This window comes from Diadema setosum, chromosome 2 (assembly GCF_964275005.1).
Source record: "Diadema setosum chromosome 2, eeDiaSeto1, whole genome shotgun sequence".
NCBI classification, from domain to species: Eukaryota; Metazoa; Echinodermata; class Echinoidea; order Diadematoida; family Diadematidae; genus Diadema; species Diadema setosum.
In genome coordinates, this window is record NC_092686.1 from 18,202,706 (window position 1) to 18,227,934 (window position 25,229).

General features: G+C 38.0%; 1 protein-coding gene across 1 annotated transcript; it reads right to left on the bottom strand.

The window, feature by feature from the left end:
• On the bottom strand, positions 1 to 25,209 carry LOC140246203 (heat shock 70 kDa protein 14-like). The gene is made up of 13 exons (XM_072325652.1): positions 25,133 to 25,209; positions 16,746 to 16,826; positions 15,859 to 16,096; positions 14,706 to 14,796; positions 13,108 to 13,212; positions 12,221 to 12,382; positions 11,561 to 11,716; positions 10,472 to 10,574; positions 9,466 to 9,594; positions 8,048 to 8,137; positions 7,273 to 7,446; positions 5,074 to 5,144; positions 1 to 2,510 (listed from the first exon to the last, which is right to left on the bottom strand). Exons 1-13 carry the CDS (start codon positions 25,190 to 25,192, stop codon positions 2,402 to 2,404), a joined length of 1,569 nt encoding a protein of 522 aa, XP_072181753.1. The 5' UTR covers positions 25,193 to 25,209; the 3' UTR covers positions 1 to 2,401.
• Between the last annotated feature and the right edge of the window lie 20 nt (positions 25,210 to 25,229).

The following is a 25,229-nucleotide window of genomic DNA, read 5'->3' on the forward strand; positions in this document are numbered from 1 at the left end:
TAAAGGCATTATTTATCTTTTGCAAGTGAATCAAAAACCCAGCTTTAGTGCTTCAAAATAGTTCTGAAATGTGAGTTAGAGATAGAAATAACCAATATAGAAATGTTAATCAGTGTAATCAATATTAAGTATTGTTAAATATGCAAAATGTGAATAAGTTATGATAAAATTGTTTCTAAAATAGACCGTCTACAGTTATGGTTCATTGAGAAAAATAGTGATTTCCTTATATTTTAGGCTTTATTGTGAAATGTGATATCCCAAAAAGTGATAATAATATAAGGCGACAGGCCATGCCTTTTATTAGCTTCTCTTTGTTTCACCATGTTTTTGGATATCTCGGCCATTTCAAAACCAATTTTCATCAAATAAACTTTTGATACCCCTAAGAATTGCGTGCTCTTTGACATCTCATAGAGTGGTTTCTGAATATCTCGCAAAACATTAAAAGCTAAATCCTCACCTCAGCCAGAGCTGTACACACCCTTTAACAATCCAACTTGTATTGGTGCTATGTCAGGTAATGATGAAAGCTCATTTTGTATTTGGTTGCTCTCTTCATGCCACATGTAAGCAATAATAAAGAGAAGACTTTGTTGTGTTAATGTGGTGAAGGTTTTTGTGAGTTTCAGTGGTTTGAGTCCTGTTTCTTAATGTCCATACATGTTTGTCTGTTTGCTCCTGCACACATTTGTTTGAATCAATGTTAATTTTGAAGAGACAATGGCAAACTCACTCATCAACAAGGAAAACAATTGGGTGACTTACCAAACTTGGGTCATTTTACAACTTTTCAGTTTTGAACTTACTCCACATTTCAAAGCACTGCACCTCCATGTAATAATGTGGTGAAGGTTTTTGTGAGTTTCAGTGGTTTGAGTCCTGTTTCTTAATGTCCATACATGTTTGTCTGTTTGCTCCTGCATACATTTGTTTGAATCAATGTTAATTTTGAAGAGACAATGGCAAACTCACTCATCAACAAGGAAAACAATTGGGTGACTTACCAAACTTGGGTCATTTTACAACTTTTCAGTTTTGAACTTACTCCACATTTCAAAGCACTGCACCTCCATGTAAGCCATAAATATAACAAGTAGGCTATCATTTTACAGAGAATTGAGCAATCTGTCTGTGGCTACCAAGCATGTGTTGATTTTTCCTGAGATAAGAGAACAATAATTGATTGAACTCAGACTTTCATTTTTTTTTTTTCAGTCAAGAAGAGAGTGAATTTTGGCTGTCATCACTTCACAATCTTCAAATGATCATGTAGAAAAACTGACAAAAATTAAAATTTTCTGCTGTAAAAGTGTAAAACATTAATGCTATTTATGGATGAATACCTTCAAATGGTGATCACTCTGATATACATTGTATAAGGATTTGAGACTGGGGCAAAATTGTAGTTGAAAAAAAAAAAAATCAAGATTTTGTGTACAAACTGTATTGTATATGGCAGGTTGTGAGGTGATGACACAATGTGACTGCTCATGAAATGTTTTGTGCAAATTAACCAACCTTCCTTCATAACTTCCTTAATTTTAAGTGATTTTGATTAAATTTTCACTTTTGTGCTAATACAATTTACTCTTTCCTATCACACAAACTTTTTCTGGTCCAGAATTCTCATTTTCTTACTTTCATCAGACACTTAACATTTCTTAAGTCAATTGTTCCTGTAAAGTATAATCATCCACTTGGGGTATCTCTCCTGGCAAATTTATGTGCATAAACTCGTCATATATTTTTTATTGGCTTTGACATTGAAAAAGAAATCAGTTCAAACTCTGCCAGTATATAAAAAAAGCCACCTAGGGGGATTATCAATTAATTAGAACACTCTGCACACTCGTAATCCTGCATAAATCCAGTTACTATGTTCCTCATGCTGCATGCTGTCCACATAATGTCCTCGCAGTAAAAGTTTACTCAACTATCAGTTCTGCATAGCATAGTATAAGCGTTAACAACCAGGTGGGTAAATATCAATTTATGTCATCCCATTCCACAATTTCTCATTCTTTTTCCATCTGTGTATTATGATGATAAGAGATTTGCTTCATCGAAATTTGCATTTTCAACTCAGGACGGAAGGAAGACCTCGGAGCAAAATGAATGCACTACCACGCACTTTCTGTCCTGTATAAATACAAATACATAGCTTGGTAGGATGAGGTGGTCTGTGGGTGACCTTTGACCTTGCTTCAGCAAAACTTTTCATATCCCCACTGTCAGACTTCCTGATGTTTGGTGCAGTGTGCAAAAGATGCACTGACAGAAGAAAGGGACGGTAAACAAAGCTGACCCCTGACTGCAGCAGGGCATCGTAAGAGTTCAACGGCCCAAGGCACGATATGACTGATGAGCATGCTGTCCATCACTTCCTCTGACCATTGTTTCACTCCTTCTTGACCTGGTCATCTCCTGGTCTGGAGGACAAAGGCACAAGAATACTGTCCATGCTTCCTGACAGGCTTTCACTGCATGTCACTTCCAGACTGCCATCCCTGCAGTATAAGTGGCAAATGACAACAATAAAACACATAACAAGAAGCACGTGCGACTCCTGTAACAACAAAGTTCTCAAACAAGGCAGTATTCTGTTGCAATACCAATATATTGTTATATCTAAAGGGAATGTTTCACCATAGAATTAAATGATTGTAATTTTTAGGCCTAAATTTTTGCTTTGTGGTCATGAAATCTTGTTATATCTGTGTTTGTTATAACAGGAGTGCCCTGTACTGAAACATTTGTAAAGCAAAGTGCATCATGTAAAAATAGGATGGTAATAACTAACTGTGTAAAAATCTGCATTTATTGCATGCTTGACTGAGAGCTTTCTCAAAACATGATTGCTCATCAGCAATCGACATCATCAGACCAACTGCTAAGCCTCTGCATAATACAAAGTACTGGTACAGTGAAACCCCGTTATAACGAGTTCGGTTATAACGAGGAACCGCTTATAACGAGGTGATCGCGTCGGTCCCGTTTTCCTTTGCGTGTAAACCTATGGCAGAACGAATCGGTTATAACGAGTTCGGTTATAACGAGATTCCGGTTATAACGAGGACTTTTTCGGCGCATCATGATAAAGAAAAACATAGGAAATTTGATCGGATATAACGAGGTACCATTTGTTGACTTGCCGCTTTTCAAACACGAGACAAATGAAACATTGAAAATCGAATTCACGCTATCCATGTCTTTTTCACGTTTTGCAGAGAACGGTTCCTTCCATGTTTTCTTTTATATCAATAAACCACGCAAAAAACAACACATTAATACCATTCGATGTTCCTACTAAATTATTAAACATAATCACTCGATTTTCTTTTCACACGCGTGCGTAATGTTATAGGTCAGACCACAGCGCAACAAGGGAAAAAAGATAACGCACTCAAAAACTTTTCATGTAGCGACACTCGTGGCAAATATGGAAATTGGAATGCGTGTTCAACTCAACATTATATCCTTTCCATTTGTAGTCCCGACTTCAGTTCTTTTGCTTGTTAGCAAATACGAGTGTATGATTATAGCCGAAATAATTAATGAAATCGCGATCTCGCCTGGTGACAGTAGCGTAAAAATAGTTGAATAACGCAATCCTGTCGCAATTTTCTTAAGAACGGATGGATGCAATGCGAAGGGATTTTCGGCAGATGATAAAGAACGCATCTTTAATCCTTTCGGGCGCAACGACAATACAGTACATTGTATGAGATTACAGCCGAAATGATTCATGAAATCATCGCATTCCCGCTGGGCACCAACAGCGTAAAAATACCCCGCAAGTTACGCTAAACGACGCACGAATGTTACTCTGAAATCATCGCGATCTCCCCGGTTGACAGTAGCGTAAAAATAGTTAAATAACGCATGTTAAGCTACTTAGCCGTTGTTCAGAAAAAGAAACAAACGCATTTAACAATTTAAATAGATCTGGGTTTGTTCATTATCACAATTTTAACAACGCATTTCACAATGAAGATTTTCTTTCTTTCAGAATGGTCTATGAGGAACAGATCTGCGTAAAAAGGATCACAACCTTCTAAATTCAATCCTATCGCTTATTTTTCAAGAACGGATGTACAAAACGCTAAGAGATTTTCGGAAGAAAATAAACAACGCATTTTAATCCTTTCGGGCGCAACGATCATACTTGTATAAGAATACAGCCGAAATGATTCATGAAATTATCGCATTCCCGCTTGACACCAACAGCGTAAAAATACCTCGCAAGTTACGGTAAACAACGCATTTTATACAATGTGATTTTAATATAATATAGGCCTATACTTCTCAAGAACATAACGTGCACTATTATGCGAAGAGATTTTCGGAAGAAAAATAAAGAATTAACCTATTTCAACCCCGACTTTTTCGCCTAATTCACAAATAATTTCCCTTTATTCTCTCGATAATAATGAACCATAATTGTGTAATAACAACGCAAAGGATGTTCTTAACTTTCATTGTTGGGTATATTATGACGTCGTGCTTATGTTTTTCTTTGTTTTTGATGCGTACGGTTATAACGAGGTACTGGTTATAACGAGGTAATATCGCCGGTCCCACGGACCTCGTTATAACGGGGTTTCACTGTATATACACGCTATCTGTAACTGCATGCTTCCTATACGTTTTCCCTTGTATCATATGTGTGGACAGCTAGTCAAATATACACACAGTCAACCTCACCTTAGTCAACCTCGCACAAGGTAACAACAAAAAAAAAAAACAACAAAAACAAAACAAAACAAAAATGGCTATGCCAGAGAAGAATTGTACCCTTGATGGATATACACATGTGTTAATTCTATTGTGTAGGGAAAAAAAATCACTTGAGTTAAAGCATTTTCTCTGGTCCTATGAATTTGACTTAGGCAAGGTTGACTGTATTTAGACATCCATGGACAGATACCCATGTCTTAAAGGAACTACAGCATAGATAGAAATGCACCATTGCAAAGGAATTTAAGAAGAGCTCTGCAAAACCAGTTAGATGGATTAATACGAAAGCTAATTATGCGTGACTTGTTAAAACTCTGCGAGTGGTTTATTCACCTTTTCAGATGGACATCTAGGGTGACTTTACCCTCCTGTGGCTCCTCTGTGGCTAAGTCTCTGAGAACAATCTGTAAAAAGAGTAGCAAGATAAGAGATGAGTTAGATGTGGCAAGATGCTACCACAAAAAGCAATTTGATATATCAATTCAGAGTGAGCACATCTGTAATTCACATACAAAGAATCTTCAGGAAATTACTAATGACAAATTAGTAATCTTCATGACTGTGATATGGTGGTAAAATTACACTGCTGTTATGTTCCTATAGCCCCTCCCCATCCCCATATTCTATAACTTATCTCATTCTGTATTTACTTTTACTGATGTGAGCCTTCATGGACAATTTGAATATTAAAAGTAAGACAACTTAATGTGAAAAAAAAAAAACAATCCGAAAGATAAAGCCCAGCATGTTTCTAAGTATACTAGAGTTTTGATTTGACATATGGCTCATGGTAATTTAAAAGTCACGCTAGGTCCTTGCAAATCTTGCAATATCAGCTCAACATTGAGAGTTTTCCGAGTGACAAGGGGGTCATCATTGGTCTGCCTTTCTCATGGATCACCCACAAATTGTGATGTTAGATGCAGGCAACACAACTTGACAGCATGATTTCAGATGTGCGTTTACCAGTGCATACTGTGTGGGACAATGAGTTCTGCCAATCGTTTTGGTGCAGAAATAATACTGACAAGACCTCTGCCCAATCAGTAGGAACAGTGTGTCCAGATGCCGAGACTCTGAGATACATCCTCTCCCTCTTATTGTTATACAATTGTAATCTATTGAACACTTTGCTACATTGGTATATTCAGATATTGAACCGGTATGCATTAAACCTTGTCAGTGATTACAAATATTTTTGTTCATATGACTGTAAAAACATTATATTCATAATTATGGTAAATCTGAGGCAATCTAGTGGATAGAGGTACAGCATGAATTCAACACTATGCATGTATACATAGCCTCATCTATGAAGCTCTATTGGGACTGTTAAAGCTTGAGCAGTTGGAATCTGTCTTTGATGTCAGGGCAGCACTGGTGTGTACAAACAATGGCCATGCCTATGATGCAGTAAGGCCAGAATTGATTAGATTGTGATGTATCTTGAAGTAAACTGCCCTTTAATTGGTTATTTCTCCTTCGTAACCATACTTGGAATCATTATTGTGTTGACTAAGTAATGTTACATCCAAGGAACAGGTCATCTTATGTACTTTGTCACATAGAGTAAAAACCATTTAATAATGAATGAGTAGTAGGATGAACTAGTATCATCATCAACTGTAATAACTTTACGGCAATTAGTAGTTACATGATGCAGATGTCATGTCAGCTCAAGAATGCCTCAAACACTTTGAAGTGAAATTCAACACCATGTTAAATTTCTCTAAAACCTAGGCTAATATCACATGTACAGAACAGAAGAAGTTTCATCAAAGTCGGACACAATGAAAGAGAGTTATGAATTTATTTTTTCACATACTTTCAGTGATGACTATAGATGTCAGTCTGATTCTGATGAACCTACTACTGTAAAAGTGGTTTCTTTCGCGTACAGATATTTCGCGGTTTCCATCGGTGCCGACTTTTTCGCGTGTGCTTAAATTCGCGGTCGGCAAAATCTGAGAATTCACAGTCGGCAAAAACTGTTTTATTTTGCACATGAAAACCCAAACTATAATCCAATAATTTTTTTATTTATCAAATAGAAATTAAAATTAAATGCAGGCTTACCTGAAATCCCGTCTCTCGAGTACTTTATAATATGCTTGTAGGCACGCACACAGGAGTTGACCTACATTGCGCGGAGTCTTCGTGTGTGCATGTGCGCAATAGCGTTGTAACAAGAGGCGAGTTCAAAACATTTTCGTGTGATGTTAAATTCGCGGTTCAACCTCAAAGCGCGAAAATAAAACCACCGCGAAAGAAACCACTTTTACAGTATGCCATTTGTTTTGTTTCTTCATCTCTTTATTAAAGCTAACTTGAACATGGTGTGGTATAACAATACACTGAAATCAGGGGGGCATTTCATGAAGCGTTTTGTCAGATATTTTGTCTGACAAACTGTTACAAGCTACTGAAATCCTTGCATCTGATTGGCTGAGAGCAAATTTGTCCGACAAAGTTGTCGGACAAAATGCTTCATGAAATGCCCCCCAGGTATGACAGGTGTTTCTGGGGTCATACCTGTCCTAGACTGGTAGTGGCTGCTGGTGTGCACCCTGGCTCTCCTTCCACAAGCTGTAGGCAGAGGGAATCCTGCTCCTTGGGAATGGTGAAGTAATGCTGCTGTCGCAATGGGATGAAGCTCAGCTTTGGCACAATGGTATGCAGAGATGGGGACCCACTTTCATCTATAACCTGTCATCATATAGCAGGTTACAAGTTGTTCAGTGACAAACAGTAGCTAGCAGTTTATATGAATACTACACTGGTTCACTATTCTTGTACAGTTGCATGTTCAAAAATAAACGAGACAAAAAATAGCAACAAAATGAAAATTTAAATTGTACTCAATGCACACAAAACAATGAACTTAGTTTAATGTAGGCCCTACGTATCCATACCTGCACAACTATTCACTAAAGAAATCCCGTACTAGCCTTCTGGCCAAGATCATGACTTGTGTGGAAAGCAATAAGGGCATTCTTTAGGGTGAAGGAACAAAAACAAAGATGCCAAACTTGTAAACAGCAATGGAGTATCCAGAGGGCTGAAAAGGTGTTGGTTTTTTTTTTTTTTTTAACTTATTTATTTATTTATTTATTTATTTTTGAATGGCAGTTTTACACTCCTACAACAAACATGTGTAGTCAAACACTTTGGGAAAAACTGTATTTTCCATGAGACTCGCAGTATTTTTGGAAAAAAAAAAACCCATACAGAAACAAAACAGTACTATTTAATACTGCAAAAATGTAACAGTTACCAACTCTATGAAAAGCATGTCTGTGAAGCTTACCTTGACATAAATGGACTTGCTAGTAGATGGTGTCTGTATCTCATTACTGCTACAAGAGACACTGTCATCTCTGCTCATTAACAAGGCAGCCTAGAGAGAAGTTGAAAGAACAGTTTGTGAGATGAAGTTCAAAATTTTTCTTTGCATAAATCCAGATAAAACTTTGATGAACTTGAATGCTGTCATGACAGAAGTGACTGAGAGTAATAATACTGTAAAACAAGAAATATTCGCAGCATAATGTTTGTGTGCATAACAGCCAACAGTTTTTTTTTTCTGAATGAATTTTGCACGAATTGCCACTTGCATTCTATGCATAAAAGTACAGAAAAGAACTTTCATGTGCATTTGAATTTAGTGAATCTTGGCTCCTTGCGAAATATGCAAAATGTCATGAACACAAAATCTCTGGTTTTACTGTTGTGTAGTTTTTCTTTCATAGTAGCTTTCAACCACACTGTGACATGTAAATTGCTTGACAGCATATCATTATGTGAATCCCTGGAATGAAACCAACAGCTCCTGAGCACTTATTTTACCTGATGGGGAGTATTCCAGCTAGGCATCAGTTCACACCACACACATAACAGCAAACTACCTTGTCGTTCAGCTTTATGTCAGGTACCCAATTGTACATTTAGGTTTAAAGGAGCATTGTACATGAAGTGTGGTAGTAAGGCTCAAATCCTGAATGATCCTGTTGAAGATCAGTGTGCATGCACCAGAACATCACACTTCTACCATGAACCTTTGAAATATTAATCTTGTGGACTTAGACCCATCCCTTAACCCGTTGAGGACGGATTGATTTTGCGACAACATGCATTTCCCATAGACACTTGCCCGAGTATACTCCGGACTTGTCCTCAACGGGTTAAGATACTAAGGTCCAAATTGTGGTACAATCTTGTCTATGGTTCAAAACATGGACAAAGACCGTAGTTTTTTATGGGGCCCCCAAGTGTCGCCTTCGTGAATTCGGGGCTAAGAGTCCAAAGAATGACCTGTTAACTATCTTACTAGCAGCATCCTGCTAAGTTCTTCACATGATTAATATCATGTGATCTTATTTGAAGTTTACAAAATTGGTATAGCTCATCTAAACTCCAAATTCCACATACTGGTCGTGGATATTGACTATACCATTCAAAGGTTTGTTTTCTGCAATGTACCATTAATCTGATATGATGGAATAGGCATATATTATATATTGTGGTCTAATGAAATGTTATTGTTTCCACCTTGTTCTTTGCATTTTAATGAGAATTTGGAAATATATGAAATTAAGTGAAAATAACTGGAATATACTCAGGCAATCAGAAAATCAGGCTTCAAACCCATTCCAACATCTGTTCAAACCTTTTTAATTACAATTACAGTCTAAGATGATTCCTAAGTGCTAGGATGTAGTACTGTACCTGCACTGCAGCCCCTGTTGCAATGACCTCTTCTGGTGATATTGAGTTGAGCAGCTCAGCATCAGGAAACATATCTCTTAGCTGACTTTGAAGTTTTGGAATGCGAGTTGAGCCTCCTGTAATGATTACCTATCATTGTCAATAAAAAAAAAAAAAAAAAAAAAAAAAAAAACAAACAACAACAAATAAACAAACAAGCAAACAAAAATACATATAATTGAATGTACACAACATAATATCCCTATCTGATCAATGATATTCAGGATGTCACCCTCTGTGATTTCAAGCCTTCCTGATTGTCATCATTCAGAGTACCTGCACCTCGGTGAAATGCAAGACATAGTAAAAAAAAAAAAAAAAAATTGTTTTGGCCAGGGTTGCATACGTTGAAATTTGTGATCATGATTGATGTATGGGTGACCTTACAAGAGGACTCTTTCATAAGTTGCCAGTTGTTTAATTTTGTTTTTATCACCGTAATAGTGTTCATTACACTTACAGAGACATGAATGAATGAGAAAAGAGAAGTATATGTACAGAAATGTGTAGCTCAAGATATTTCATACCTGCCAAATGTCATATTTAGAATAACAAACGCTGTATCATTTGTTGAATGCTCAGGTTTGACATGGCCTAGGGACTTATTATCTTGTAAACAACTGTGCATAATAACATTTGAATTTCATTTCATCAAGTACAGTCATACCATTATTTCCTTAGATTACAATACTAGTCATCACCTTGTAAGAAGACTGTGCAATCAAAAAACTGCCATATCTGGGAGCTGTATACACTGTGTTCAATGGCAAATGCAGAAATAAAACCTACACATTAAGATAAAAAGGTGACTGCCTTGGAACAACCCTTGTGTGATTCAGCATTGCCATCTTTTCTGAAATGTAATAGCTGGAATTCAACTTCCATGCATTCAGACCGAGAGATTGCTGGTCTAAATAGTTACAACTTGCTTGGACCAAATTAAGGTAATTATGATTGGTCATGTTACCTTGTGTATATCACTTGAAGATAACCCAGTTTCTTGAAGAGTAGCTGGTATTAAGTGGAGACATCTCTGGAGAGGTACATTAACCACTGATTCAAATTTAGCCCTGCAAGGAACCAGATAGGTACAAAGGTATTACTGAAAGATTGTCACACACTTACACTTTTCAAAAATATTCACTGATGGGTGATTCATGGACCAATTCCTACTGGCAGACAGATGGGCAGATTTGGTGTTTGAATAAACAAATCATCCATTAAATAAACTCTCAACTCTCTATTTCAAAGGCTATGGTAAACAAACATTCACTGCTTTGATGGACATGGTTCAAACTATTTGCCCAGTGGTAACTTCTAAACAGTGCTATGCCCCAAGAATTTGTCTTGGGCATAACACTGTCAAGAAATCACACTGCTGAGAAATCACAGAGGACAAATAGTTTTAACCGTGACCTGAGAAAAAGCAATTCATGTTTCATATACCACATCCCTCTTAATTTGAGATAATTAGCAAAAAAATGCTAAATTAAGGCATTGAAATAAGGTTGTTACGCTCCCAGGAAGAGAAATTACACACAGCATTATTTCACAATGTGCAAATATAGATAAATGCGCATGATACTTTCACAAGATTAACAGCAACAATGCGAATATATAGATACGCCGACAAGATATGCGCATCTTGAAAAACCACTAGCTGACTTCTGGGCAGTAAAGCCAAAACTATTTACTGCCCTTGGACCAATCAGAAGCGAGGACTCATCAAATGAGGCATATAATAGTAAACATACAATGTTACAGAGTAATTCAGGCATCAAAAATCTTAATGCAGTTTGATGCTAGTATTGGCGAGGCTCACACAATTGGCAGTATACAATTTCACACACTTGCTTAACATCTATGTGCATCACAGACAATAGTAACAGATAATTATACATTGTCGCTAAATAGAACAAAAACTGGAAAGAAAAAAAACCCTTCCTGTTGCATAAAATCTCATATACATGGAATGAGAATAAGGGTTCAGTCAAAAACAAATTTCCTAGTGAAATTACAATTGATAATAAATATGTTTATTGGGTATCCATCTTACCTAGTTATGTTGCTATGGAAATCAATGCCCTCGTAGAGTGAGTCCACTGAGATGTGTGAAGTATTGATGGTGGAGAGTACATGCTTGCACGTCTCACATGCATTGTATAGCTTCCCCATGGCTCTCTTGTTTTCACTGACATCCATTCTATACTGTCTAGAATTGAATACAATTAAGGACAAGACAAAAATAGGTCATTATACATTTGTCAGAGAGTTTGATGTGGGCAAGGTAAGTCAAGAAATAATTTCTGCTGGAATTTTACTCTGATTCTTCTATACATGGGACAATTTCATTGGACTGACCACGTGGCAATTATGCATACATTCTATAAATTTGGGAATATGAAGTAATGGAAGACTAACTCACACCTTCATATATCCTCCCCCATCAACAAATTTGGGTGCTGCATGTACACAGGAATCACATATTGGCACATACTGATTATTACAGCCACAATGGTTTTTGTTTATGATCTTTTATTTTATTCAAGGCAGTCATCATTATATGAACAGTAAAGTTTTTAATACTTCCTATTTGGCTTCTGAATCAGAATCATTATTCTCAACTACATCATAACAATTTCCTAGTAGCAATACAAGCAATATCAAATTTGTGCTCCCAGTTATCATGCAAAATGTGGTGTGTATCATTCCATACCTCTTGAATTCCTGAACACACAAGCTTGAAAGGGCGCTGGTAATGTCATCTCCTCCACACTCATGATATGTCTTTGAGGCCTCAATCCTGTAAAGGCCATTTGTCACATTGACAACTGACACACTCACTGTGCTGCCTCCAAGTCTGTACACGAGCACATTACTGGAAAGAATCACAAAAACAACATCTGGGTGAGCTGACAAATGCTGTAACAGCACATCTATAAAGTCAAACAAAGGGATGGCCCAGCTCACAACGACATGCGTTATGTCAACCATAATAGTATTTTTAACCTCCAAACTATAACTATGTAATTATGATTATGCATCCAGACTTCAAACAAATAAAACACCACTGACATATATCATCATTGAACATTTACAAACACTTGTGTTTCTGAAGATGAGTGAACTAAATCACTCCTTCATCTAGAATAACTGATGGCACTACAGTCCAAACTCTCTAATCCGGACATGTCAGGACCAGGGCTCATCCGGATATTAAAGGGATTTGGCTGGATATGGGAGACTTAATGTTTAATACATGCAGCTGCCTACCCAATGGTAGCTACATGTAACTTATTGCAGGTAGCATACACTCATACTCTTTCTTTGCTATAAGTGCAAAATTATAGGCGTTTCTCTTTTTTTTTTTTAATAAGAAAATGAAAATAAATTTGTTGTCAAATAATATGTAATTCATGAGAGCTTGTGTAGAAATTTTTTTTTAGTTTAAAATCCCCCTTTTTCCTGTAATTATTAGATTGAAAAAAAGCAAACAAACAAACAATCATGGCAAGATGGCATCAGGATAATAGAGAGATCTGGATAAAGGAAGGCCGGATAAGAGAGGCTGGACTGTACTTCTGACAGGTGATATAGGCATACCATGGATCATGAAGCTTTGTAACCCCGATGCTGTAAGCTAGAGCTGCTGCAGAAGGCTCACTGATTAAGCGTAAGACTTCAAATCCTGCTACTTCTGCTGCTTTCCTGCCAATAGACAATGAGAAACAAAGATAAAATACCACATAATTATCAAATATTGCTATATTTCTTTACATGTTTTTCTCAACTACCCACAATGATAAGAACTTCCAGGAACATTAGCAAATTGGATGATTTCTTATGCTCATTTCTACTACTCTCAATGAAACTGAAACACAAGAATATATTGTCTGCAGCCATCATGCCAGTTTCACAGAAATGTATGGGATCGTTATATCCTGCTTCACTGTCTATTTCAGTTGGGCACTGCAGATTTTTATCAACGCTGAAGTGCAGGGTGGTCCATGAAGGAATTTTGCATAATGCCTTGCCAACAATTTCATTGAACATTAAAGTGGTGTGACAAAAAAAGAAATGACAACATTATAGACAATAGAAAACTTGCCAAAGAGCCAGATGTGTCCATTAATTTCACATAAACATGCTCAAGATTTATTCTCAGATCATAGCTCATTTATTGATAACTATTCAAGACTACTCCACTAAGGATAAGATGCACCTAAAACCCAGGAGAATCCTGGGTCCTTGAGAGGGTGCTGGACCCCAGCTGCACAAGACTTTGCAATTCATACTTGTGATGCCTGTGGTGCATACAATTTCAAGATCTCTTTCCAGGCATCATGCTTAAATTTGCAAGTTGTGGACTACACTGGACATTATCATAATATACAGCACATATGAATAATAAATAATACTGCTATAACTCGACAGAAAGAACAGCTGGTCTTTAGGCTCTACTTACCATTTAGTTTAATAACATATCCTCTGCTATCAGTTGGGATTTTGTCATATTTTCTACATATGGGAATTTATCAACTAAAAAGATAAGCTTAGAAGCAGACATTTGAACACAGAAAGTGGCATGGAAAAGAAAGGCAGCTTCACTACAGTGCATACACCTACAGCAAGCAAACAGGAGATATCCTCATTAAAGAGGAAATCCACCCCCAAATTAATAAACTTTAAAAGAAAGAGAAAAAATTCCCTACAAAACGTTCCAAAAATAACAAAAATCAGAAAAGAAATAAGATATGACATTATGAAATTTCACATTTCTTCAATTTACAATTTTTCATGTATATAATATGAAATTCTGACAAATTTTTGTTTCTATCTACATACAGGTAAAAACATATTCCCATACCAAAATATATCAGTTAACATTTGCTTTCTTTTAATATGTGTGGTATTTATATGGCTGAAATATGAGATTTTTGTCATTTCTGTATATGAAATGAATATGAAATTGTGAGAGCATGACATCATTAACTTGCTGATTTGAATATTCATGACAACTACTCAAGAAGTGTTTTCCTAAGAAATTTTTAAGAATTCAAAATGTCATAACTTCCTTATTTCTTATCTGATTTTGATAATTTTTGCACTGTTCTGTAGGGAATTTTTTTTTTCTTTCTTATGAAATTAATACAATTCTGGAAGGGATTTCCTCTTTAGGTCAACTGAACATTGATACCCACCTTACTGCATCCCTTTGTTGGCCTGAGAAATCAGCTGGTACTGTTAGGACAGCACTCTTGACACTTTTGCCTCCCCCATGCTCTGCAATTTCTGTTCATGATAGATATGACAATATACTCTTAATGTCACCTAACTAAAAAAAAAAAAAATAAAAAGCTTTCAGGAAATGGGATTGAGTTCCCATCACACATTGCAATAACTAAACAGTCTGATTTTTCTTAAATTCAACCAGCTCTTTGTTTTTGCAGTAGCATGGTATACTAATCTTATATCTCTGGGTAGCTACAAATTAGCTTTCAAGTTTGTGGCTCAGATTCAGAAATTTCACTTTTTTAAAAACAAGTTTGAAATATGACTGCCGTGAACAGAATCCATTATGTGAAAAAATGTAATACAGAAAAACTGTACATTTCACTGTACAATCAGCTGCTCAGGTGACTTGAGATTTGGAGTTTGTTTGCATTGGAAATATAGACATGTTCTGCAATAAGCCAGTTCATAATTAGCTCATGGGCACGTTGGTACAAATGACCTTTCTTTTTTCTCAGTTGGTTAGGCACTTCAATCGTTTTCAAAGAGACATTATGGGTACCGGTAAGCTTGCCCGACGTAGTAATTCATGGAATTTGTGTTCAAACAATGAATGAACTTGCATAGACCAGGTGACCAGAATGGTCCGTCAATCAACCGTCGGGGAAGCATCCATTTCATTGATTTGCATTGAATGCATTAAAAAACTGTTTTATTCTTATTGCCAAATACCAGGTTTGCTGTCAGGTGGATGTAGTGGCAAGCAACATTTACAAGGATTGCATGAATAATCATTGTATGACAGATGCTTATCTCAGTGAATTTAAAAACCAACTTGCCTCTTGGTACAAATGACCTTTTTCTGCTCATGCACAAAGTGGAACTACGAACTGGCTTATTGGAAATTTGATTCAAAATGAAGGCTAAAAAGAGAGTAGAAGGACGTTAATCACTTGAGAAATTACTGTCATATATTCAAGTCATGGAAAACAAGTTTTTGTAAAACTATAGGATTACATTGGTTATGGACCCAGTGTACTTCATGTATTTACTGCTCACTAGAGGCAGCTCCACAATCAAGATTCAATTGTCATATATGCAAAAGGAAAAACAAGAATGAACCTTTCAATTTTTTAAAGATGAGGACAGCAACTTCCAGAGAAGAGATGAGTATCTTCTTGTTGTTAAGTTCCACCTCAAAGCCTGCAAGGCCCTGTTTGTCTACCACTCTGAATGCAGATCTCTTCTTCACCGCTAGGACCACTTGATCTTCAAAAGACCTTCCTAACAGGTGTTTGACATGCATCACAGTGTTTACCGGGTTGCGCAATCTTCCTTGCTTTGCAGCTAGCCCTACAACCTGTCAAACAAAGTCCAAGAAATAATCACCAATGCAAAAATATTGGAATCATTTCTGTAGCCAAAAAGTGTGGTCATCATGTCTCTCCATCTTACACATGTGGGTTACTTTCAAAAGGTTACCCCTTGTTCAGTGAATGAAAGTCAAAGATTCTTACAACTGCGTTTCAGCTTTGTGAGTCACTTATCATTTGAATTAAGTGGTCTTCATATTGCCAGATATAGCACAGTAATTAAATACTGACACTACCACCAGCACCAGCAAGGGCAAGTGCTTATTCAAATCCCCAAATTTATCAGGGCCCTGTTGCACAAAAGATGCAATCAAACATTAAGTCAGAAAATCTACAGTGTAAGTCAAATATCAGCCAATTCATAACATGTTGCACCACAGACAAGGTGCCTGGAAGTATCTGTCATTAGTCCCTGGGGTCAGCAAAGGTCATTCATTGTTCCCAATGAGCAGAGTGAAGAAGAATGGATAAGTAGAAGGAATGTATTTGAAAAAAATAATATATCATATATAAATTTGTTTCTTTGCATTTTTGCTTTTCGGACAATGATCAATTCAATTCACTATACATGTACTATATGTCAGTGCATAGCATATCAAATCATAAAACCTCTGGTAGCAGATCAACACAACATACCTTGTCATTGTCACTGAAGGCTACCACGTTTGGAGTAGTTCTGTCACCTGCATCGTTGGCCAAAACTTCAGTTTTTTCATCCTGCCATAGCAAAGTGCAAAACACATTAGGAGCCAAAATGAAAATCGAAAGTATGGTGGCTACTTCCTCAGTATAGTGTCATCAATTATAACCCGGCACATACATGATGTACACATAGAGGAATAGAGACGAAAGAAAAATAAAACCACACCTTAACAATGTCAAGGGGAATGACATGCATCCAACTCCATAAATCCATAAATAAAAATGAAATAAAAAATAAAACAAAAAATGAGAAAAGACAATTAAAACAAAGTGAAAAGCATTGAAAGAAAAATTGGTCTAAAATGTACGGACAATTCAGCAATCTCCATCATACATGTAGATGTAGCTGTATGCATGTACTGTATACAAGTGTTGATCTATGCAGTCAAAGTGCCCTCAACAGCACCCATGCAGTTTTCATGACAGTGTAGCGTCTCAACTTTTCACTGTTTCTTTCTCTCTCTCTCTGATCTCCTTCATCTTGTTTCACCTTCTCCTCAATCAACACTCACAGTTTCGTTATGCTGGCAAACACTCTGAAATGCTTTATTGCAAGCCTCCGCTTGTAATAGTGCTTATCTGCATTGCTATGATGATTAGAGCAATTTTTGGTAGGCTTATATTCAAAATGATTTGAGATGAAAGCAAGACAGCGCTTCTCTCTACTTTGGTTTGTCAATACTCAAAGGTCATCGCCAAACTGCTATACTAGTGAGGACACAGCTAATTCATAAATAAAATACTGTGGTCACCGTCAGTGCTCAGTGATGTGTGGTTTGTGTCTAGTGATTTTTCCCCAAGTTTCTAGATTTGGACTGACAAATGCTATGTGCATTCCTTTGCTTCAACTCACTGGTGTTTTTGGTGCCTTAGTTTTTGTGTCATGACCATTTGCTGAATTGTGAAGGCTTGAATGAACATATCTGAATAAAAACTCTGATTTGCCTCTGCACAGTACATACATGTATTCATCATTTGACATTTTCTTTACTTCTGAGGTGCACAATTACAATTACATGTGAATTTATGGTGCAAACTAACCCCGGGGTGCTCCATTGTACAGTTGTGGAGATGTACTGTGGGAGCACCCTGAGAGTGAACAGCATGCTGCATGTATCTTTGTACAATGAGAGAGAGAGAGAGAGGGGAAAAAAAAGAAAAGAATTTCATATATTCAGGAACCTAAAAGTGCACTATGTGTCTATCACACCAGAAATTCTGGATCTATCTAGATACGGTACCCAGTCGTCTACAGTCTATGACGGCTTTTGCTAAACAGTCAAGTCACGGGCGTGTCGCAGCGCCGCTCACTGGGGCTAATTTAGCCCCCAAATGCTGTATGGTGTCTTCAGGAAGGCACACTGAAAACAGTGACCATATCCATTACCAGTTTGCAACGAATGTACGCCATGCATCAAAACATTGCTTGGGCAAAATGCTTTTGGTGAAAGACGATTTAAGCCTTTCAAAGAATAATGGTTTGAGTATTAAACAGGAGAAATTGGAAATTAGAAAGGAATGGCACAAAAGTACACTAGCGCCAATAAATGAGTAGAGAATTCTTGAATATATTGGCATTTAGACTAAGGTTGATTAAAGATCACAATAAAATGGGGATCCACAAAGATGTGTTGTGTCACAAATGAAGATCCAAGCTCCATTACAGTTTATGAATGACTCTAGGCCTATCTGTTATGGAGATATATGTTTTTACCCTCGGGTTAGATAGGTCTACATGTAAAAATCATGATTCAAAGCAGACAGAGGGGTTATTCATTATACACATTGCATCTAAAAATGTTGATTGAGATTCCTTATACTTATTCATAATCTTTATTTTTCGACATTCTTAATTTTTTTTTTTCAATGACTATTCTGCTTTTCTAATTTGTATGCTCGTACTCAATATAGTCTCTCCGTTCATTCCCTGATAGGTTCTTTGGCAACTCAAATATTTCTTTTGCTATGGAACTTAGCATTAGTTTAGCATTTCATGCATGCTCCAGTCAATGAAGCACCGGAGTGCAATTTTGCACAACATATTAAATCATACAGTGTTTGCTGATGACACTAAAGTTTACATGAAGATTCTCACCAAATCAGATTGTGACTCTCTTCAAAATGACCTAAATGAACTGGCAGCATGGTCCAAACGCTGGCTGCTTGACTTCAATGCTGAGAAATGTGTTGTTCTACGCATAGGTGCAACTATAGCTCACCAGTACTCCGTATTTACTTACAAGAAGTGACTAGCCAAAAAGATTTGGGTGTTACTGTAAACAACAAGAGAGCAACAAGAGAACAACAAGAGAGCGCTAATTCGTGAAATAGTGCGCTATAAAGGGTGCGTCTCCATCAGCCCGAAATTTTCTCAATCCCTCCACGCTTCTGGTTAGCCAGCTGGCAATGGAAAACGCATGTACAAGCTAGTAATTGTGCATAGTACATTACCCCACGCACGGTGTATTCATCCAGGATCATAGGCCTACTGTTGTTGACATCATTAAAATCAGGGAGGTGATTCCTCTCACCTCCCTAATAAAACTCAGTGCCGTGCATGCTAGCTGTTTTTTGTAAACTTCTTCCTTAGCTGAAGATTCTTGCAGATTGTGTCTATTTTTGATTTGTTTAAACATTGCAATTTGTTAACTTCATATAAAATGCCTCACTGGACAAAAGAGTAGTGTTATTAATATCCCTTTGGAGAGAATATGCTGTACCGCTCACCTCCCTGGTTGTAGTATCGTACATACGGTGATATAGGAGATTTTGAGCGGGGAAACCCACTTTCGAACCGCGAGCTAGGCAGAGTAATATTGCAAAGTGCGCATGCGTTAATTTTCGGACTAATTTCCCGAAGCAGGTTGTTCGAGCTGATGAAGACGCATATTCGCTGTATCGGGCTATTTACTAAGACCGCAAAATGTCCCGCTAGTTTGAACTTCGGGCTGATGAAGACACGCTTATTGTATATTTCGATCGGTTTCATTCTGCGATATCAACTCTTTTTTGATGTGTCCCGTTAGATGAAGACACCAAACAGCTTTTTGGGCCAATTTCACTTCAGCAATCCGCGCCGCGCTGCGCCCGCGACCCAACTCCTGTTAGCAGCATGTATAGTAGGTCTACACATGTCCTTTGTAGGTGTCAAACACATCGACACTGTACAGTACATTAAAGGGAAGGTAAACCCAAAGAGCAATGTGGATTGAGTGAAAGCAGCAACATTAGTAGAACACATCAGTTAAAGTTTGAGAAAAATCGGACAATCGATGCAAAAGTTATGAATTTTTAAAGTTTTGGTGTTGGAACCGCTGGATGAGGAGACTACTAGTGGACAACAATACAAAGAAAATATAAAGGATATTCAACAAAAATTCACTTTTCTAGAATTATGAAAGAGCAGTGGACCAACCGCTTTCAGAAAGCAGGGGGAATAATTGCTACCCTTAACATATGTCAATATCAAGTTGATGGAATTTGTAATTTTCATGAAAAATGGATTTTTGTAGTATTTTCTTTATATTTTCTTGATATTGTAGTCCACTCATACGTCATAACCTCTAGTAGTCTCCTCATCCAGCGGTTCCAACACCAAACTTTAAAAATTCATAACTTTTGCATCGATTGTCCGATTTTCTTCAAACTTTCACTGATGTGTTCTACTAATGTTGCTGCTTTCACTCAATCCACATTGTTCTTGGGGTTTATCTTCCCTTTAAAACCAACACCCCTCTATTTATATCATTGGGCGTAAAGAACGAACTTTCACACATGAGACTAGGAGATACGCGCAGCGGTTTTGCATTGTTCACTGAAGATGTGATGATGCCCAAATATTACTGAAAAACCCAACAATAAACAAGATAGATCAACAGCAAAACAATGATACAGTATGTGTTGTTTGAAGGTTTGCATGGTGAAAGAGGGAGAAAGATTTGTGGTGAGACGATGTGTATGTTTCTAGTCCTTAACTGGATCGTTGTTTGGCAGAAGAGCCTAGAAAGAGGAGAATTGAAGAGGGGAGCGACATATGGGGGTTGTAAAGAGGGCAAAAAGTGAAAAGTGGAGGACAGTAATGGGCTAGAAGTTGAAGTTGCACTAGTGGAGACGGTAGAGAAAGGAACAGAGAGAGTGGTAAGGAAGAATAGAATGAGAATCAGGTAAGATGTTTGGACATCTTTAGAAGGAGAAAGATGAAATAGAAGGGAAGAGGAAGAGGGAGGAGCTGAATGCTGGAAAATCATGGAGATAGGAGAAGTGTTGGACACCCAACTTAACATGCCATGATGTATGACTACACTTAACTGCGACCAGCAGTCCCAAATGCATAGCGTAATGGGGCTGCAGACTGTAGCATTCAGGATCATGACAGGGGTAGTAGGATAGTAGATCCAATTACCAGATGCTTTTTTTTCGTGGCTTTGAATTCCGTACTCAGAGGATGAAATTTCGGCTAAAAATAACATCACTTATTCAAAGACTCCTGGAAATTACAAATTCAGCCAACTTATGTCAATTGTTCGCTCCAGTTTTAAGAAAATATGCTTCAAACATACCCCTCTAAAAAAGTTGTCTTTTGGCGCGGTGCAAAATCGCATAGTATTACCGGACACGATTTTCGCAATGAAATAATCGACATCTTTCGCACCTAGTCCTTGCACCAGAATCACAATTTATCCGATAAATCACCGTACACATTCCCACTGAGCGAATGAGGCTCGAATTTCGTAATTTACGGTAAAATGTCTGTCTTGAACACTTCAAACAGCTCACGCAATAAAACCTTGTGAGAAATCGACAACTGGTTAGACTCTACATCTAGTTTACGTGCTTTGTCTATGGGAGCTGCAAGCGCGGGTGACGAGTTGTGGGCCCCTTAGCGCACAACTATTCCGCATCGTTCGCGTTTGAGGATGATAGCTACAAATTTCCAATATCGATCAGGGAACTGTTGGTTCTATTGGAATCTTCAGCATTTTTCCTGTATGTGAGTGGGATTTCATAGAATTTCAGTCATGAAATGTGATTCAAGCATGCATAAATATTAACTATGACGAGGTACGGGTCACTCAACCATAAATTTGAGGTAAAATGTGAATTCCTTTGTGTTTTTACATTTTTATGTCACGTTTTTTGCGATTTCGGTCCACACAAAGTTCTGTGAGGCTAATCTACGATTACGAAGTCTCACGCTCTCCCAGGTTCCTCTCGACCAAGTCACATTAAGTCATCAATTCAAACAGAAGGGACTAGTGGCAGAACCAAAGGGTGCATGTTACCTGTTGTCAACACTTCAACATGATCAACTTCACCTGTAAGTCTTCAAATTGAAGAAATTTTTTGATTTTTAGTTGATATTTATCCGTGATAGGCCTACTACTCCTACTACCCGTCATCACACCGTCATGATCCTGAAATCTACAGTCTGCAGCCCCATACGCTACACGTTTGGGGCTGCTGGTCGCAGTTAGACTACACTAGTGTCTAGAATCGGGAGCAGCGCCATCTGTGGGATCATTCTGAAACCGACTAACGCCAAACGGTTGATCACCATATCCATCGGCATCACCACACCTGACGCACAGTGGGTGCAGTGGCCAGTGCCAACTAATGTGGCTAGTTATTTTCTTCAAATTTTCTATGTGCTTGTAAATATCTGTAAATAAACTGATATATTATGAAATATATATAATATGAAATATTATAATGTAAATAGCACAGTCTGCAAGAATCTTCAGCCTATTGAAGGAGGCAGACTTGATCAGAAGAAGAAAAAGAAGAATCTACACACTTAGGGGGCCTACCTATTACAGTATAGGCAAGCATGGTGTCACCGCACACCATGGTATCAGGGGCGGATCTAGCTTTTTATAAAGGGGGGTTGGGGGCGGTATGCGAGGGAGCGTAGCGACCGAGCCCGAGCGAGCGGAGCGACCGAGCCCGAGCGAGCGGAGCGAGCGAGGGGGGGGGGGAGGGTGTGGGAGAATTTTTGAAAATCTGTGTGTGAAAATGGCATTTTCTTGCATCTAAAACGCCACTATTTTTGGTATAGAGGTCATTGCCAACCCCCCTCCCTTCCCCCCCTCCCCCCCAAAAAAAGAAATAATAATAATAACAATAAATAAAATAAATACATAAATAGAAAAAAATAAAATTACAAGTTTTAAAAAAAAAAGATAAGATAAAAAAAAAAGGTCCCCGGATTTTTTATTTTTTATTTTTTTTTTTTTTGGGGGGGGGGGGTTGCAACCCCCCCAACCCCCCCTCTAGCTCTGCTTCTGGGTATTACCGGCAAAGCACATTTTTGCGTATTAATGACATTCTGTACGCGCGAGACTTCATAATCATAGATTAGCCTCACCGTGCTCACAGAACTTTGTGTGGACCGAAATCGCAAAAAAACGCAGCATAAAAATGTAAAAACTTGAAGAAATTCACATTTCACCTCGAATTTATAGTTGAGTGACCCGCACCTCGTCATAGTTAATATTTATACATGTTTGAATCACATTTCACGACTGAAATTCTATAAAATCCCACTCACATACAGGAAAAATGCTGAAGATGCCAATACTATAACCGAAAGTTCACTGATCGTTATTGGAAATTTGTAGCTATATATATCGTCAGGCCTCAAACGCAAACAATGCGGAATAGTTGTACGCTAAGGGGCCCTCAACTCGTCACCCACACGTGCAGCTCCCATAGACAAAGCATGCGCACGTAAACTAGAAGTAGAGTCTAACCACTTGTCGATTTCTCCAAGGTTTTATTGCGTGCAACTCAAATGGCAACTGTTCGAAATGTTCAAGACAGACATTTTACCGTAAAATACGAAATTTGAACCTCATTTGCCGATTTCTTCTTTGTCATCCGCTCGGTGAGAATGTGTACGGTGATTTGTGGGATAAATTGTGATTCTGGTGCAAGGACTAGGTGCGAAAGATGTCGATTATTTCATTGCGAAAATCGTGTCCGGTAATACAATGCGATTTTGCACCGCGCAAAAAGACAACTTTTTTAGAGGGGTATGTTTGAAGCACATTTTCTAAAAACTGGAGCGAACAATTGACATAAGTTGGCTGAATTCGTAATTTCCAGGAGTCTGTGAATAAGTGATGTTATTTTTAGCCGAAATTTCATCCTCTGAGTACGGAATTCAAAGCCACGAAAAAAAAGCGTCCGGTAATTGGATGTCCCACCCTACCATTTAATTTAGGCAGTGTATACAACCACACGCGTGTGTCTTTACCATCCAGCCACACGAGTGTGGTTGTAGCCATGGCCCGAGTCGCTGGATACAGCCACACTCGTGTGTAATGTACATGTACATAGGTATACAATGTACACACACGGTACGGAGAAGATGATCGCCGTGCGTGCATGTCAAACACGTAAACGCCACACAATCAGCTTGCTCACAAAGTGATGAAAGTAACCTCATTTTCATACCTTTTAATATTGTTATTTTACAAATATATTTTTCGCTCCATTCTCATCTTGTTTGCTTGATATGATGGGTTTAGAATTAATAGCAAAGTTACAACTACCGCTAAATTGGGGGACTTTGGATTGACATCGCTAAACTGCTGGTGGTGTGCCAGTGATCGCTCAGTGCAGCTGCAGCCTAGCCAGCACAGTTGTGCCGCCGCCTGCCCCAGGAGGGACCCGGACTCGCGCGCCGGCTGCCTGTGTACGCTGGATCGTGGATGCGCGATTTGCGAGTACCCGAACGAACGACACGAAGGCGAAGTCTCAATAACGACACGATGTATCAAAATCAATTGTAACTTTGAATTTACCTCATCAAATCAAGAAAATGAGAATAAAGTTAAAAATGAAAAAAAAGTAAATTTGTCTAGATGGTGTGATAATCTAGGAGGCAGGTTCATGTTCATTGCTTTGCAGTGTTGCATGATCGCGTGTTGATGTGGCCGGCCACACACAACATTCCCGCTACGCGTTTGTGGATATGTACATAGTACAGTACATTATACACACGAGTGTGGCTGTATCCAGCAACTAGGGCCATGGCTACAACCACACTCGTGTGGCTGGATGGTAAAGACACACGCGTGTGGTTGTATACACTGCCTTTAAATTTATACACCATGACTAACAGCCAGTGTTACCAGTTGTAAATATCATAAGTACACAAAACGAGATACGTGGGACTAAAGATTTACTAAACACGTGCGAGGCATTGCATGACTAGCTCGGTTCTATTTTTTCCAGTCCATACAAAAAATAACGCAAACTAGCTAGAATCTCCATGTTTATTTATGACTTATAAGGCCAGTATTTGATAAATCACTTACTTTGGTTATTGCTACACAAGACGTTGTACCACCAAAATATACTCCGATGGAGGCTGCCATTTTGTTGGCCTAATGACCTACGCTACATAGTACGTCA